General features: G+C 40.9%; 1 protein-coding gene across 4 annotated transcripts in view; it reads right to left on the bottom strand.

Moving 5' to 3' along the window:
- Positions 1 to 12,371, bottom strand: part of YLPM1 (YLP motif containing 1) — a 69,506-nt gene extending 57,135 nt beyond the window's left edge. For all 4 annotated transcript variants that reach the window (XR_013975077.1, XM_080918904.1, XM_080918905.1 and 1 more), the window contains exon 1: positions 11,441 to 12,371. Coding sequence is in view for 3 of the 4 variants with exons in the window: in XM_080918904.1 (XP_080775030.1) it covers positions 11,441 to 12,310 (870 nt within the window). In the remaining variant the exon portion in view is untranslated. The remainder of the gene's footprint in view (positions 1 to 11,440) is intronic.
- Between the last annotated feature and the right edge of the window lie 5,800 nt (positions 12,372 to 18,171).

Below are 18,171 nucleotides of genomic sequence, written 5' to 3'. Positions count from 1 at the left end.
TCTCTGGTTCATTTTTAAGAATAATATTTGATGATCACATATCTCTGTAGCTGGTGCTGACAGTTACATTTATACTGTGCTCATATATCTAATGAAAAAAAAAAAAAAACAAAGCTGGACAGAGAAAGGCATTGTGATCATTTGCATATCCTTGGCCCAGGGAGTGCTACCATTAGAAAGTATAGCCTTGTTGGAAAATGTGTCACTCTGCTGCTGGGCTTGGAGACACTCCTCCTAGCTGCCTGAAGATGCTCTATCAGTTCCTGGCTTCCTTTGGATGAAGATGTAGAGCTCTCAGCTTCTCCTGCACCATGCCTGCCTAGATATTGCATGCTCTCACCTTGATGATACTGGACTGAACCTTTGAACCTGCAAGCCAACCCCAATTAAATATTGTCATTTATAAGACTTGCCTTGGTCATGGTGTCTGTTCACAGCAATAAAACCCTAACTAAGACAGGCATGTTAGCAAGATGGAGAAGGTTTTAAGTTCTCCCAAATTTATAAATTTAAATTAAACCATACACCACAGTTCAGCATGTTTCTGTTTTTTTTTCTTCAGTGCTAAGTATTGAGCTGAAGGTTTTGTGTAGGGCAGGCAACTCCACTACCTAGCTACAGACCAAGAATTCCTCTTTCTCTTTTAGACAGAATCCCAGTAAATTATCCAGATTGAACTTGGTCTGTAGCCTCAGAAGCTTCAGTCTCCTAAGCAGCTGTGATTATAGGCCTGTCATTACACCCAGCTAACATAACACTTTTTTAAAAAAATATGGGTTCACCATAGCTGTCTTCAGACACACCGGATGAAGGCATCATTGGATCTCATTACAGATGGTTGTGAGCCACCATGTGGTTGCTGGGAATTGAACTCAGGACCTCTGGAAGAGCAGTCAGACAACTACAATGTACTCATGCATCAAATAAATAAATAAATATTTGAATTAAAAAAATAAAAGATATGTGCAAAGGCCAAGACTCACAACTAAACAGGTTTTTTCCCCAATAAATAACAGAATTTTTGTGTTCACAGTGTAATCAAATATCCTACAACAGAGGATCCCTAGACACTCACTGGCAAATCAGTATTACTAAAAACCCCAGTAAGAGATCCTGTATAAAAAAAAAAAAAAACAAAAAACAAAAAAAACCAAAGGTGAAATTGAAAATAGACATCCCTGTATAAACTAACCCTTTGCCTCCAAGTGTCTCTGCATCCATGCACATATACACGGAAACAGAAAAAAAACTACCAATTCTCATTATTCATAGACCCTAATATATGTGAATTTGCTTATCTGCTAAAATTTATTTCTAACTCCAATAACAGTGCTTGGTAAGTTTTCCCAGTCATTTTATGAGCAAACGAAGAACAGTGAAAGGCCCGAGTGGCCTGACAGGAGTTTCTCAGCTGAGGTAACAAGGTGACATAGCCTTCTGGCCACACTGTCACTTTCACAGTACAGTTACTACCACAAAACCCAACATTTTTGCAAGTTATTTTGCCATTTAAAATGTCATCACACCTCCACCCCCAATCAGACATGCTGGCAGTAAGACCCTGCCTCAAAAACCAACAAGAAAAAGTAAACAAAAGCACAAGGCTCCACAGTCATAATGCTTAGTGCTGTCTGGTATCCCTAAGCAGGCTGTGACTGCCCTTACAAGAAAATCTAAGTTCCATAAATTTAATCCAAGAAGGCATTCCTGTTTACCAAGAGTTTGATACTAATGAATTAACAAAAAATAGAATGTCTTTAAAGAAAAAAACATGGTGTATGTTGAGGAACATATGATCAGACGTTTAATTTCATCTGTATTTTCCTTAGAACACAGGTCTAATATCAGTGGTGGTGCACATCTTTAATCCCAGCCCTGGGAAGGCAGAGGCAAGTGGATCTGAGTTTGAGGTCAGCCTGGTCTACAGAGTGAGTTCCAGGACAGCAAGGGTTATACAAAGAAATCCTGTCTTGAAAAACCAAAAACTAAATACATAAATAAGACACATTTAAAATAATATTTGTATGCACACAGGATGAAACCCCATCTAGCAGGGTGTGGTGATATATGCATTTAACACAAGCATTTCAGAGTCAGAGGTAGAAGGATCTGTGAGTTTGAGGGGAGTGAGGTCTATATATCACGTTCTAGGCCAGTCTGTGACTCAGAGTGTGATACTCCTATTTCAAAGGAAAAAACAACTCAATCTACATTTCATTCTTTGTTCTCCCAAAAACTCAAGATATAATTTTAATTTACAAAAACCTATTTAAAACAATCTATTTACTATTATAATTTTGAACCTTGTTAATCTTGACTTAATAAGAATATTCCCCACCCCTTATTAGTTATTTTGAGATAGGAACCCCTGGCTGTCCTAGAATTTCCTATGTAGACCTGGTTGGCTTTGAACTAAAAGATCCACCTAGCTCTTACTGAGTACTGGGATTAAAGGTGTACACTACCACATTCAGCAGATTTCTTTTCTTTTGATAATAAACTTTTCATCTCTGTATAAAAGGGTTAATTTTACAAGCTCATTTTAAAAATATTTATTTTTAGCTTTTTCAGGCAGGGTTTCTACATAGCCCTAGCTGTTTTGAAACTAGCTCTATAAAACAGCCTGGCCTCAAACTCATGGAGATTCACCTGTTTCTGCTTCTCAGTGCTAGGATTAAAGGTGTATGTCACCACACCTGGCTACATGCTCACTTTCTAACCCAATTATCTTGGGTGGACAGTTCCTACATTGTTAATATTTTATAATCTCTTCTAATTTCCTGTGCAAAGATATATATATATATATATAATAAACATAATAAATACACTTTCCCCCCAAATAGACTGATTTATTTATCCACTTACAGAGTGTAATTTCCTTTGGGAAAGGACATTTTTTTCTTTTTCTTTTTTTTAGCTAGGGTCCAGCTACGTAGCCTGCCTCTGCTCCCTAACTGCTGGGATTTAAGGCACTGCCACCATGCCCCAGCTCATCTTCTGCTATTTTAATTTAGTCTTGTAACTTTGGCAAAGTGCTAAACCACATAACAGGATATCAATAAATGATACTAACTACCATAAGCCACTCATTTTGATTAAAATGTTTCTAATTTATTGGCAAGGATAAGTTTTATCTTACTAACTCTATTTTAGTGCTTATTATCATACATACAACAATCCGTTCCCAGAACAAGATGACAAAGTTTGGGAAACATGGGCAGGCAGATCTGAGTTCCAGACCACTGTCACTCTGTCACCCACTTTAGGCCAACCAAAGCCACACAGTGAAACCCTGTCTCAAAAAATACTAATAGTTTAAAAAAAAAAAAAAAAAAAAAAGTAAGTTCAACATCAGACTCATCTCAGAAAAACAAAAAAAAACAGAATTTAACTTTTTTTTACTACTTTAAGAAAATAGTAAGACAGTGGTGGCACACACCTTTAATTCCAGCACTTGGGAAGCAGAGGCAGTCTAATCTCTCTGAATTCGAGGCCAGGGGTCTATAGAATGAGTTCCAGGAAAGCCTATACAGAGAAACCCTAACTTGAAAAAACAAAGAATATACTGAAACTATCAATAGATACATCATTCACCTTAAAAAGCTAAGTCAGAGTACTTTCCAAGCATGCATTAAGCCCTGAGTTCTTTTCCCTGCACAAAATAAAACCAAGTAGGGTGTTACCTGCCTGTGATGTTGGCACTCAGGAAGTGGAGGCAGAAGAATGTGAAGTTCAAGGTTATGAGACGGGGTAAAGGTGCTTGCTGAGCAAAAGCCTAATGACCCCAGGAACTACACATAAATAAAAGGAGAGAACCAACAGCAGTAAGCTGTCTTTCAACTTCCACATGCACCACAGCACATGTGCCCATATCCAGACAGAGAGAGACAGACAAAAACACTCAATTTTTCAAAAGGCCATAATTCAAGTCATCCTAAGCTTAATAGTCAGTTAAAGGTTATCCAGGTCTACACGAAGAATCTGTCTCAAATGGGGTATGTATTGGGATTAAGTGCTAGAGAAATTGCTCAGTGATTAAGAATGATAGCTACTCTTCCAGAGGACCTGGATTAAATTCCCAGTAACCACACTGTGGCTCACGACCATCTATAATCCAGTTCCAAGCAGTTCAGATATACATACAGCCAAAACACCCAAATACATAAAATAATATTTTTTAAAAAACAAAGATGAAAAAGCAAAGCAACTGAAACCATCTTCATTTTTATTTGTGAGAAATTCTTGCTTGTCTGCAGATACTGGCATCGGAGCCTGGGCTGTCATGTGTAGCTGTTTCAGTTGCTTAAAGTATCAGTAAAAAATAAAGACACCAGCTCTTTCAAGAGTTAAAAGATAGTGGCTACAAAGATGAAGATTAACAGATATAGATGAATAGATATGTACTGTGCATGACACCCAGAAGTTAATGTCAGATACCTTACTCATTTTTCTCCACTTCATTTTTTTTTCTTTAAATTAGGGTCTCTCACTGAACCTGAAGCAAGTCAATTCTGCTGAGCTGTGTCTGGCTGACTGGCTAGTAATCCCCAGAGACTTTTGTTCTACCTCCTCGGTATCTATTGGGATTACTGGTGTCTACCACACTGGCTTTTACATAGATTCTGGTCCTCATGTTTTATCTACTAAGCCATCTGCCTATGACACAAGTCTAGATTCTTTAATAAGATCATAACCTCTTCTTACTCCTCCCATCTTTATCTTAGATCTAATCCAGTATATAATCTTTGTTAGGGTTTAAGTCATTGTTGATTCAGTGACAGTATGGTTTGTAGGTCACTTTCTATTTATGATGAACCCAATAAGCAAGAAACACAACTACTTCAGTATGTTTCTGAAACTCTGCAATAAGGATGACATCAGAAATATCCTCAGTGACCTCAAGGAAAAGTCAAGTTTGGACTAGTTAACAATAGACTAGGAGCCAGTTCTTCTGAACATCCCAGCATATAGGATAATATCATGGCTTATGGGATGTTGGTGTATAAAAAGAGGAAAAGGTAGAATGTTACCTTTAAGAGACTGAATGGGAGCCAGAAAGATGGTTCAGCAAGTCAAGCACTTGCTGTGGAAACACAAGGTCCTGTGTTTGATTCCCAGAACCCACATAAATGAAGATGGGCATGATGTCTTGCCCATCCCAGCACTTAGGGAAAAAGAGAACAAGTTAGCCAAGAGAACTAGACTAGCCAAGTCAGAGTTCTGGGTTCAGTAAGAGACCCCGTGTCTGTGTTTACATGGTGGAGAACAACTGAAGATATTCAACCTCAAACTCTAGCCTCCACAGTACATGCACACAAGTGCACAAACTCTACCACCACCACCATTCAACACAGAGAAACTGAATGAAGGGACCTGAGACATTAAGAACTCTATTATAACTATTTGCCACAAATACTGTTACTGATAAAGACGCTAATTTACAGGCAGCACTAACTACCTGCTACTGGCATCACCATAAAAACAAGGACTACATGATTTTGCAGGAAGGGGAATGTTACAAAGTGTGTCTATGTGCAATATTTTAGAGATTAATATTGCAAAGCTACAATCCCTGTCTAGGTTATTACTAACACCTGTAATAATGACTGTCATCTGTGTAGATCTTAAGTGATGTGAGAAAACTTGATTATCAATCAAATATCTACTTTTGAAATTAGTTTAAAATGACTACTTTTAATATCATTAAGATTCACATTCTCCCTTAAGAACTAAGGTCACCAGGTAAATTTACTTTCTATTTTTAAAAAGAATACTCCCTTACTTCATCTTTCTCCAGTTCCTGCACTCCTCTCTTACTCCTTCAGTTAAAAACTTCTTAAAAGAGTTCTCTATACTCACCATCCCCATCCTCACCTTCCATCACTTCTCAAATCAATGCAATATGGCTTCAGTCACTATGAAACTGCTCCTGCCAAGGTCAACAATAATCTCTATGTCAGTAAGGGGAAAGATAACTCAGAATCTTATCTTGCTTGACCGATTAGCAGTACTTGACACAGCTGGCTACCTTGCTCCAGAAATGTCTTCCCTTCAGTCTGTGTAGCCCTGCTCTGTTTTCACTTTCCATCCTCTTAATGTTGGCCTTAACTCCTCTACTGGTAATTTGGACTGGTGATTCAGAGGTTAGCCAAAGGTCTTGTAGCCTCCATTCTTATCCTATGCACTCACATGCGCACACTCATCACACACCACACATACACACTGCCCCCAGAAGAGCTTACCTATTAATATGTCTTAGAACATTTATTGTATATGTATGTTTTATACTGATAATTCACCAGATCTTGCTTTTAAACTCTATGTCTGAATCTAACTTTTACATGGATATCTCCATTTGAAATTTATGACCAAGGACCTCAAACTAACTATACATAAAGCTTAACTCCTATTTTCCACATCATCCCTAAGCCTTTCCTCCCTTCTCTTTGTCTAGGTTTCCTATTTTATTAAGTGGTATTACTAACCACTCAGGAGCTTACCCCCAAGGCTGCAAATCCTCCCCTTGTCATGACTATCTAACTGGATGGATTCTAGCAACCAGACACAGCTTTCTACCTCTTTACATCTCCACTAATACCATTTCCAAAGAATCTGACACCCACTTCTGGCCTCTGCAGGCAGTGTATACATATGGTACACATAAAATAAAAAACCAACCTTTCTAAGTGCTAGAGCTAGTGTGATAACTCAGTGGTTAAGAGCACTGGCTGCTTTTATATCAGATCTAGGTTCGGTTCCCAGCATCCACATGATGGCTCACAAATATCTGTAACTCCAGGTTACAGTAGATCTAACACCCTCTTAGCTCTACAAGTGATAGGCATACAGGTAGCAAACAGATATACACACAGGTAAAATACCCATACACATAAAACAGAAATTAATTTAAAAAATTCTAAATGCTAATCTAGGATGGGAGGAGTAGCTCAGTGGTACAAGCCTAACATGTTTGTGCACCACTAAAATAATCAATGTATCACACTTGCCTTTATAAAATCCCTCAATGGCTAAATACTGTCTTTGAAATAAAGTCTTTAAAGATTTCTCTATTACATAGCTATTATTTTCAACCTGTGTTGTCAGAGACCCTTCCTGAACTTGTTTTTGGATAATTCCTGCCTATACTTTAGGTTTCTCATATATACGTTTGTTTGGTTGGCTGGTTTTTATTTATTTATTTATTTTTTTTTTTGAGACAGGGTCTCATGTAGCCCAAGCTTGCTTCAACCTCTCTATATAACCCCGAACTCCTGATTGTTGGGATAAAGAGATATGCCACCAAGCCAGCTAAGTATTACTTTATAAAGGTGGCTTCTTCAATCAGGATAGAGCTCCTGGCATTAGTCAATCATTTAAAAGACATCTATTTTTCACTTGCAATGTATACAAAGCACTGTGAACAGAGAGAGAGGGAGGGAGGGAGAGAGAGGATGTGTGTGTGTGTTAGTAAATGTCTGTAATTCCAATTCAGACAGAAGGATCTAGAGTTCAGGATCATTCTTAGCTACATACCAAGTTTAAAACCAACTTGGGCTACAAGAGTCACTGTCTCAAAAAGCCAAAATAACAGTAGTAAAACTTTTTAAACCTCACCTTTTCTAGTTTCTTATATTCTAGCAATATTTTATACTTTCCAATCCCATGCCATTCTGTATTTCTCTTCCTTATTAAAATAAAAAGTCATTGACACTAAGTACCACATCTATGTCATTCACCATTTTATCAATAGTACTAAGCACAGTATTTCACCTTAAATGACACCTCCAAACACTATACTCAATGTCAACATTTTACATGAGTGTTTTGAAGAATGAAAGAAAGAAAAACACAACTCATTGAGAAGACTACTATACACTTTAACTTGTCAACCCCTTCAACACAGAAAAACTAACTCTTCAAAAAGACTATTCCGGGGCTGGAGAGATGGCTCAGTGGTTAAGAACACTGTCTGCTCTACCAGAGGTTCTGAGTTCAAATCCCAGCAACCACATGGTGGCTCACAACCATCTGTAATGAGATCTGATGCCCTCTTCTGGTGTGTTTGAAGACAGCTACAGTGTACTCACATACATAAAATAAATAAATTCTTTAAAAAAAAAAAAGAATATTCCATTAAGTTAACAATGTTTTATTCAGGTATCTAGAGACTAAAAGGAATAAAAGGAAACAGTGAAGTATTTGTCCCATCTTTCCAATACTATTTCCAATCAAACAGCTCTAGTTCAAAAGTGAGTCTTCTCTACAGAATTCCACACACCTAGAAAGAAACTGCAAAGGGGTTTTAAAATCACATTACTGAAAATTCCACTGGAATGAGTTAGTCAAATAAAAACCATCAAGAAACACTGACAGATGCAAGACTGACAGAGACGCTTAGCTGAGAGGCCAGACTGCCCCCACCTAGATCCGTTGATCAAGCTCAGTGTCAGGACTGTGGGACAACTAGGCACTCACAATGAGTGTAAATAAACATCTTGTATAGTGTAACACCTATACACTACACTTGACAACTATCAACTTTCAACTTCAGTCTAGTGTTTTGCAGTTAATTTCTAAAAAGGAAATAGAAGACTCAACAAATAAAATGGCACAATTATCAAGACAGAAGCAGTCAGAATGTGGGATGTTGAAAAGAATGATAGATTTTTCATCTAATTCAGGGCTTAATGTAGATTTTTATCCTATATTGGACCTTAATTTGAACAAAGTGTTACAGAGACAATTGGAGGATTTAACAAGGAATCCCTCTGAATCCTGATAGGAGACAAAAGGGAAATCTAAAGAGACTGAGCATTAGACAATACAGAAAGACTTAAGCTTTTATGATGTGCTCAATCTAAAAAAGATCTGGACCCAGCATAGAGGGCATGCCTTTAAGGTAAACAGAAGTAGACAGAGACCAGAGGTAAATTGGAGACCAGCCTAGTCTACATAGCAAGTTCCAAGCCTGCCATTGCTACATACTAAGACTGTTTTATTTTTTAAGAAATGAAAAACCACCCCTACCCCTTTCTTTTCTTTCTTTTTAAAACTAGTTAACTGAGGCTCTAGAGATGGCTCAGCAGTTAAGGCACTTGCTGCCAAGACTAAAGATGCCTAAGAGAGCCAGACAACCACAGGCTGTCCTCTGACTCCCATATGCACACAGGAGCATACTTGCACCCCTCCACCCCTGCCACTCACACACAGTAAATGATAAAATGTAATAGAAAAAATGCTTTTAGGAAAACCAACTAGGAACCTAATTAAAAATGTAGAAAAATAGAGAGGAGGGTATAGCTTGGTAAAATACTTAACTAGCATGCACAAGGCCTTGGGGCTTGATTCCAGTATGAAAAAAAGATAGAAAAAAGAAAACAAAAAACAAAACAAAAAAACATAAGCAAGGGACCAGAAGATGGATGAATTGCTTTAAAATATTTAAAATTATACTTATATTTTCTCTACTTAATGGTTAAATCTTTCACCATAAAAGTTTTTTAGGGACAATGGGTAAAATCACATAACAAGCAACCCTACCAGCCCGAATGCAATCCCCTGAACACCAACTCCCCGAAGTTGTCCTCTCGCCTCCTGACCTCCGTATGCACACTGTGGCATGTACATGTGCAAAAGATTCGTACTCCTATCATATATAATAATAAACTTAATGCCATTGTTTTAAACTAAAATATGAATGAAAATATGCAGAAGGTATAAAGAATGATAACTCTTGAATCTTACACAACAAATCTTTATAGTTGTTCACAAAGTGCAAGGCACTGTCCTAGGTGCTGCAGAGGATTAAGAAGACAATAGCACCAAATCACATGGGTGGTCTGCATGCCTGGCTCACAGAGACTGAATTTTGAGATGTGCCTTGAAAGAACTCCATTTAAAGGAAAGAGAAGTTAAGGACAGTGGGATAAACTCCACAGAGTTAAGAAAGAAAGGACATGCAAAGCCCCATTCCATTCCTCCCCGTGTTCCCGGTGGCTGGCTTTGAACTCGGTTGTGTAGTCTGGATGGCCTTGAATCCAGATCCTCCTGCCTCTGTCACCAGAGTGCTAGGACTGCAGGTTTTTGTATTACAATGCCCAGTTTATGCAGTGCTAGGAATATAATCCAGGCCTTCGAAGATGCTAAGCAAGTACTCAATGAGCTCCATCTAGAACCACAGGCAAGGCTGTTCTTGATCTGGTCTACACTCAGAACTCAAGCTTCACCCTTCCTTCCATTACTTTCTTTCAGCAAGAATCAAAAGCACTCCATGTTCAAAACACTGAAAGTGTTCATGGTGAGTACTTCTATTAGTCTGGTATGCACACTCTTCTTTTAAAAAGCCAAGGCTGAGTGTGCAGTTGAATGGTAGAGCACTTGACTAACATACCCAAGGCGCTGAGTTCAATCCCAAGCACAACAACAAACCAACTGTATAACTCATCTGTTTCTCTACATGATCAGAAAAAGTCAGACTGAGGTCATAGTTTGGTTGAATTAACTGGGCAACTGGAGGAAATGATCCTGATGAGCTGATGTAACTTTGGTATAAGAAAGCAAAATCACTTATTCTACTATCCTGAGTGTCCCCTGTGCAGAAACTGCTTCTCTTAAATACTGAACCACTGTAAAATTAGAATAATATACAATTATCTTTTGGAATCTCATACATTACCCTGAGCTTGTATATCATAAGATTATGTTTTACTCTTAATGAATTTAAGGTAGATGAGGTATTACTGTGCATTTCAAATAATCATAACAGATGATCAATTCCTATTATTTTTGAGTCAGGGTCTCACTGTGTAGCCCAAATTGGCTTCAAACTCCATCCTCTTGCTTCTGTTGCCCAAATACTGGTTGTAGACACAAGTTACCATGTCCAGTTTCTATAGTCAGGCAACCCTGTCAACCTCTTACTGTTCCGTGGAAAGCAACATTGTTAAAAGAGATGTCTAAGGGTTTGGCTCTCATTGGAACGGCCATCACTAAACCTTTTTAAATTCCAAGGCTATTATTTTGGAGAAATGAACTGGTTGATATTTACATGTATTTAAACATCAGCCCCTTGAGAATTTTCTTTTATACTGCCTCCCCCATGAAAATCTTAGCTTGAAAAAAAAAATGAAAACAAAGCTTTGTGCAAAAAGGAAAAAAATCTAGAATGCTGGTCAAAGAAAACCAAGGCATCGGTCTGAGAAATAAATCTTGTGCCAACCCTAGACTACTCTCCAAGTGTCTAGTCTTATCTTTCCTGTTCTTTGGGTAGTCCAGTTCTTTAAAAACCTGGCTTTCAGGGCTGACTGACTCTTAGGTGATCTTCGGAGTAGGAATGGGCTAGTCGTTGGATGTTGGAATTATGTAGGCACTAGCTGGTTAAAGCCTAAGGCCTGCTCATGTAAAGCCTAAAAGAATGTGACTCCGGCAGGTGATTGCTTACCTGTGGAGTCATTGTAGAGGGATCTGGTTCAGGAGCAGTTTGTTTCTGTTCAGCATTCTTGTTCTTGGCCCCACTCTCCATAGGCTCTTGCTGGATAGTTGTTTTATTCCCAGAAGGGATGGACGGTGGTGGCGGTAGCTGGGGTTTAGAAGGGCCCTGGGAGGAGCGGGAAGGAGATGCCTGAGAAGGGGGTAAGTAGGGCTGAGAATGGCTCAAGTATGATTGCGAGGAAGAGGAAGAATAAGAAGGGGTGGGCGCCAAATAGGACTGTGAAGGTGGAGACTGTGAAGGGGACGGCTGAGTAGGAGGCAGGTAGGGCTGAGCGGAGGAAGGAGGATAGTACGAGGGTGGTGGCTGAGGTGGAGGCATATACGACTGAGATGGGGGCATATAGGATCCTGGAGGTACAGGGGGGGATTCAGGAGGGGACTCCAGCTCCATTGGAACCAAACCGGGAGGTCCATCTCGTTGGTGGTGGATCATCTGGTGTTTGTACTGCTGCTGCTTCTGATAGCTGAGGGCTGGCCCAGGTGGCGGGGGCATCGGTGGCGGTGGCGGCTGTGGCTGCCAGTCTCCGTAGCCGCCCCCGGGCATCACCGGCGGGGGCGGCAGTGGGGGCGGAGGAAGATGGTGGGGTTGGAGCACGCACTGCATTTGCTTCTGGTGCATCTGCTGCAGCTGCTGGAGCTGCGCCAAGTGTTGCTCTCGGAAGCTCATGAAGCCCGAAGAGGAAGGGGCCGCGGGAGCCGTCGAACTGGAGTACCCGGGCCCCGGTGAGGCCTCGGGAAGCGCCACCGGTGGCGGCGGCGGCGGGACCGGCGGCGGCGGATAGTGGCTGCTCCCGCCATACCGGCCCCAATTCGGGTACATATCGGAAAGGAAGGCGCGGGGCTCGTCCCGGCGCCGTTACTCGTCGCAACCGACCTCCAGGAGCCGCGGCGGTGACTGCGACAGCCGGAACTCGCGGTGTCCACAGGCCGCGGAGCGTGTGAACAGAGCGCGCCAGTGCGCCGGCGCTACGGAGCTGGGCCCGCGGTCGGGAAGGCGGGGACCGTGCTGAGGTAACCACGCATGCGCAGTAGCACCGAGAGGAGAACAAAGGCCAGATAGAGGGGACCTTTGCGTTGGTACTCGCTGTTGCCGCCTTCCTTCAGGTTCTGAAAATGTAGGCGGTAGTAGAATGTTGTCATAGAACCAAGAAACCATAGAGTCTCACAGCCAAAAGGAGTGGTAGAGGTCCTAACGCCCTATGGGTTCAGTTTTGAATGGGGGGGGGGGGGGGGGAATATTCCATTCACAGTAGCAACAAGAACATAAAACAAGTAATAACTCTAGTAAGAAAATTCCAGAAATTATAGGAAGAAAACTGCAGAATCCCACCTGAGAATGGGAATTAAACTTGAACTAACGGAGAGGCTTACCATAGTCCAAAGTAAAAAAAGAGGGAGTCTTGTAAAAAACTGACAGTTCTTCCAAGTTAAATCGATTTAACTTAGTCAACCCACAGGCTGATAGGGAACAGTGATATGAAGAATGGAAAATGGATTCTGAAGAAGGAATATGAAAAACCCCGATTCTTTCCTACAGGTGCTGTAAAAGGGGGGAAATGCAATTGTTTAGATTGGTCCTTCTCCACAACCCTTAATTTTTGGTTTTTCAAGACAGGGTTTTTCTGTGTGACCGCCCTGAGTGTTCTGGAACTCACTTTGTAGACCAGGCTGGCCTCGAACTATAGAGATCCTCCTGTCTCTGCCTCCCATATACCATCAAACCCAGCTAAGATAGAATCTTTTAACTTAGAAACTTTTCCTGTTGGATTCTGTAAACCCCACCCCTCAATTACCTGGCAGTAGCCAGGTATGCTCCACCCCAGTGACCTGACACTATAAAAGGGGCTACTTGCCCCTCCCCTCTCTCTCTTGCCTCCTGGCTCTCTTGCCTCCCTAGGCCTCTTGGCCTCTTGCAGCCTTGCTCTCCCATCCCTACTCCTCCTCTTCCCCTGCCCTTCCCCCCTCTCCCTCCAAGTGCTCATGGCCAGCCTCTTCTCTCTCTCTCTCTCTCTCTCTCTCTCTCTCTGCCTCTACCACCCTCTTAACTCTCCCATGACCTGAATAAACTCTATTCTGTACTATACCGTCATGTGGCTGGTCCCTCAGGGGGAAGGGATTCCCATCATGGGCCCCCCAGAGGCATCTCCCTTGCCCCCAGGCCTTGCCGCACCTCCATGGCCATATGCCCCCCCACTCTCTTCATCCTTCCCCTAACAAGGATCCTTAAGCTGGGAAGGTTTCTGCTCCTTTCAGGCGGCTAATCTTGTCAGAGAGTCTTCCTTGTTGGTCCAGCTTGTCTAGGCTTGTCTGAGAGTTACTCTAGGAAGTCTTTGCTATTACTCCTGGGAGGGAGGAGCCTAGTGAGTCTGGTCAGTTTCAGGAACTTGCTGAAGCTGTTTTGTGTGGTTGCCTTTCTGTCTGAAAGTTCCAATCTCAGAGGAAACTGCTACACAACAGCTTGGGAAGTGCTTTAGTTGGTAGAGTTTTGTCTACCATGCATGAAATCCTGGGTTCACTTCCTCAGCACCACATAACTTCAATTCTTTCCCAGCAGTCTGGAAATGGGAGCAGAAGGGTGAGAAGTCCTAGGTCATCCTCTGTTGCATAGCCAAGGGGAGACTGGGACCCTGGTCTGCCCTTTTTCTTTGATTCTTGAACAGGTCTCCTATGCCACATACTTATAATTTTTACATTGGTACAAAATGTATAGATTGATACAGATTTCAGGTTTTCATTAGTATGAATTCTTTATATTAATACAAGATTTGAAATTAATATTGTTACTCTTAGATAGGCATTGTGCCTATGCAAATCATTTAAGAATGCAAGGCTTTGACCCATTCTTTCTATTAGCTGCTATTACATATTGTTTAAGATGATTACATAACACAAGGGTCAGAGAGTATACTCATGGTTATGTTAGATTCTGATTTAATTATAATAAAGTGTTTCCATTTACTCTGAAATTCTGAGTCAAAATAAATCTTTACAGTCTGTAAATTTCTCTCTCTCTCTCTCTCTCTCTCTCTCTCTCTCTCTCTCTGTGTGTGTGTGTGTGTGTGTGTGTGTGTGTGGTTTGTTTGTTTTCATTTTTTGAGACAGGTTTCTCTGTATAGTCTTGGCTGTCCTGGAACTCACTCTGTAGACCAGGCTGGTCTTGAACTTAGACACCCACCTGCCCCTCTGCCTCAGGAGTGCTGGAACTTAAAGGCATGTGCCACCACTGCCCCAGTGGAGGGGGGGGATAACATTTGAAATGTAAATAAAATAACCGATAAAAAATGGCTAAGAGTAGTTGAGGCTAACAACTCAAAGATACTTTATATAGATAGATAGTCTTCAAAAGAAAATTTGACTGAAGACATGTCTACTCTTGACAATATCCCCTTCATGGTTCAAAGAAGATATTGAACATCTTTACCTCCAGGCGAGGTTGCTTATTATGGCAAGGTAGCCACTAGGTAGAAATTGCCTATATCATCTGCAGACAAAATACTATCCAAAATGGACAAACAGGTGTGGGATAGTTGATTGCTAAGCTCTGCCATTACAGGGTAAGCTAGTCCTTCATATTTTCTGCTTCTCATAAGGTCTGCCAGATGGTTCTGGGTCAGAGGCTGAATACATGCTCCAACGTAATAAGAAATTAGGGGCTGTCCAGGTAGTCAACTGTCTCTTACAATTCATTTAAGTTTTAAAAGCTATGTATTTTGCTTCCTGTATACTCAGGTAATATTTATTCATTCTCAGATTTCTGACAGGGTTGAAGACTAGTAATAGTCTCATAAGCAAACTTAAGTTGCTTAGCATTGAGAGATATGATATAAAGTTGAAAGAATGGTTTGCAGATAGTGATACATGCTAAAATCAGAACATAATTCAGGTATAGATTTATAAGCTCTTCAGTTAGGATAAGTGGTAGAGAAATTTAATTGACTAACAGATGGACTAGATATTAATTGTATATCATATTTTATAACTTACATAATTGTTATGGTTATGCTTAATTTATGTCTGAGAGGGAAAAAAAGCCTTTTAATTGGATTTAGAGGGGAAAGTGTTGTGGGTTGCCCTGGTGCTGTTTGTATTTTGATGTTAATTTTGCTTCCTCAAGAGGGGCTGCCCCCAAGGAGGAGTAGATCATGTACTCAAGTGATCTTATGGAAACTTTTCCCTATTCTGTCTTGTCAAATAAAGGCAAGATGATGATAAGGCAATGGAGGGGAAAGGTGGGACCGGAGATCCAGAAAACTGAGGAAGAGGAAGTGGAAGGAAGATAGAGCAGAACCACATGGCCTGAAGAAGCCATAAGGAACAAGGGGTCTCATAGCTGGGTAATAGATAAGTATAGTGATAGATCTGTTTAGTCTAGGCTTATAACTTATAAATATAATAACTGTGTTGTGTGTTTTTTATACTGACTTATTGGGGTAAGAAATAACCACAACAATACACTCCTAATGTACTGTGTTGCCACAGGCTCAAAGTAACAGTGTCAACTCTCCTCTCTCTTTCTGTGTGTGTGTGTGTGTGTGGGTGGGTGGGTGGTGAGTGTGTGTGTGTGGGTGGGTGAGTGGGTGGTGAGTGTGTGTGTGTGTGTGTGTGTGTGTGTGTGTGTGTGTGTGTATTTTGACACAGGTCTCTCTTTGTAACCTCAGCTGTCCTGGAACTTGATTTGTTGATTAGGCTGGCTTTAAACTCAGAGATCTGTCTGTTCTGTCTCTGGAATGCAGGGATTAAAGGTATGGGCCACCACTGCCCAGCTAAATTGATTTGTATTTAGGACTTGTCACAGCAGAGGCTAGTACATTTAGCAAACAAAAAATAGAGAATGTCTTTCATTTAGTAAAGTATTTAATAAACAGCTAGAGGCTGGTGTGGTCACACAAACTTATAATACTAGCCCTTGGGAGTTTAACCTTGGTACATAGTGAAAACTTGTTTCTAAAAATCGAAAACCAAAACCAAAACAAACACAATAAAAAAAACTTACATCAGACCCCAGTCTAAATAGTGAATAGTTTAGTTTTCTCACAGAGACCAAGAGCAGATATTCATGATAATCACATTTGAGATGAGTTGAATTTTGTAGTACCTAAAAAGACATATAAAAGTTGTAATTCCAGTATGCCAGAGTGTGTTTGTGGAAATAGGATATTTACAGCTGAGATCAAACTGAAGAAGAGTTACCACTTGTGATGGTTTGTATATGCTTAGCCCAGGGAGTGGTACTATTAAGAGGTATTGCTTTGTTGGAGTAGGTGTGTCACTGTGGGTATGGGCTTTAATCCCTTCAACCTAGCTACCTGGAAGCTCATCTCCTAGCAACCTTTAGACGAAGATGTAGAACTCTCAGCTCCTCCTGAACCATGCCTTCTTGTACACTGCCATGCTCCCACCTGGATGATACGGGATTGAACCTCTGAACCTGTAAGCCAGCCCCAGTTAAACGTTGCCCTTATAAGAGTTACCTTGGTCATGGTGTCTGTTCACAGCAGTAAAACTCTAAGACAGAAGTTGGTACCAGGAGTGGGGTATTTCCATTATAGGCCTGACTATGCTTTTGTTTGGAAGAATGTGAATTTGGGGACTTTGGATTTGGAAAGCCATGGAATTCTTTAGATGGAGCTTAATGGGCCATCCTAGTATGAATATGGAGGACAGTGGTGCTGAGGGTCATTTGAACTCTGTAGGCCTGATGGCCCAAGAGATTTCAGTAGAGAAGAACTTTAATATGTGGCCAAAAGACTGTTTTTGTGATGTTTTGGTGAAGAGCGTGGCTGCTCTTTGCCACTGTCTAAAGCCAAGGTCAAGAGATTTATATTAATTGCATTGACCAAGGAAGTCTCAAAAAACCCCAACAGAGACTTTGTTATCTGGTTAAGTCTGATGAAGAGCATTTTGAACAAACATAGCAAGTTGAGAAATGAAGAATACAAAATTTATGGTTCAGCTATTAAAAGGGCATCAGGAAGTAGAATGGAGAATTGAATCCTGTGTTTTAGGAGATAACAGATTAAAGAAATGGGACTATGGGGCAAGATCTTACCCAGCTGAGTTTAGGTTCAGGCATGGTGTTACACACCTTTAATTTCAGGAGACAAAGACAAGCAGATCTCTGAGTTCAAGGCCAGCCTGTGACTGGACAAGTTCTAGGTGAAGAAAAACTTAATTTAAGCATGGTGATAAACACCTTTAATCCCTAGAGACAGAGCCTCTTGAGTGCAAAATCAATCTACATAGCAAGTTCCAGGACAGCCAAGCTTAGGCAGGAGTTAGTGAGGGAGTTTGTCTTAGTTAGGGTTTTATTGCTGTAAACATACCCCATGACCAAAGCAAGTCTTATAAAGGACAGCATTTAATCAGGGCTGGCTTACAGGTTCAGAGGTTCAGTCCATTATCATCAAGGTGGGAGCATGGCAGCTTCCAGACAGGCCTGGTGCAGGAGGAGCTAAGAGTTCTACATTTTAATCTCAAGGTCACTAGGAAAAGACTGGCTTTCAGGTAGCTAGGATGAGTGTCTTATAAACCACACCCACAGCAACAAACCTACTCCAACAGGGACACACCTACTCTAATAGAACCCACCTTCTAGTAGTGCCATCCCTGGGCTAAGCATATACAAACCTTAACAAAGTTGGAAAACAGAAAGGTGGTAAGATAATGAGGGGGATCATGTTC

This window comes from Micromys minutus, assembly GCF_963924665.1.
Source record: "Micromys minutus genome assembly, chromosome: 1".
Lineage (NCBI taxonomy): Eukaryota > Metazoa > Chordata > Mammalia > Rodentia > Muridae > Micromys > Micromys minutus.
The sequence above is the reverse complement of the archived record's forward strand: the minus strand, read 5'-3'. Positions and strand labels throughout refer to the sequence as shown.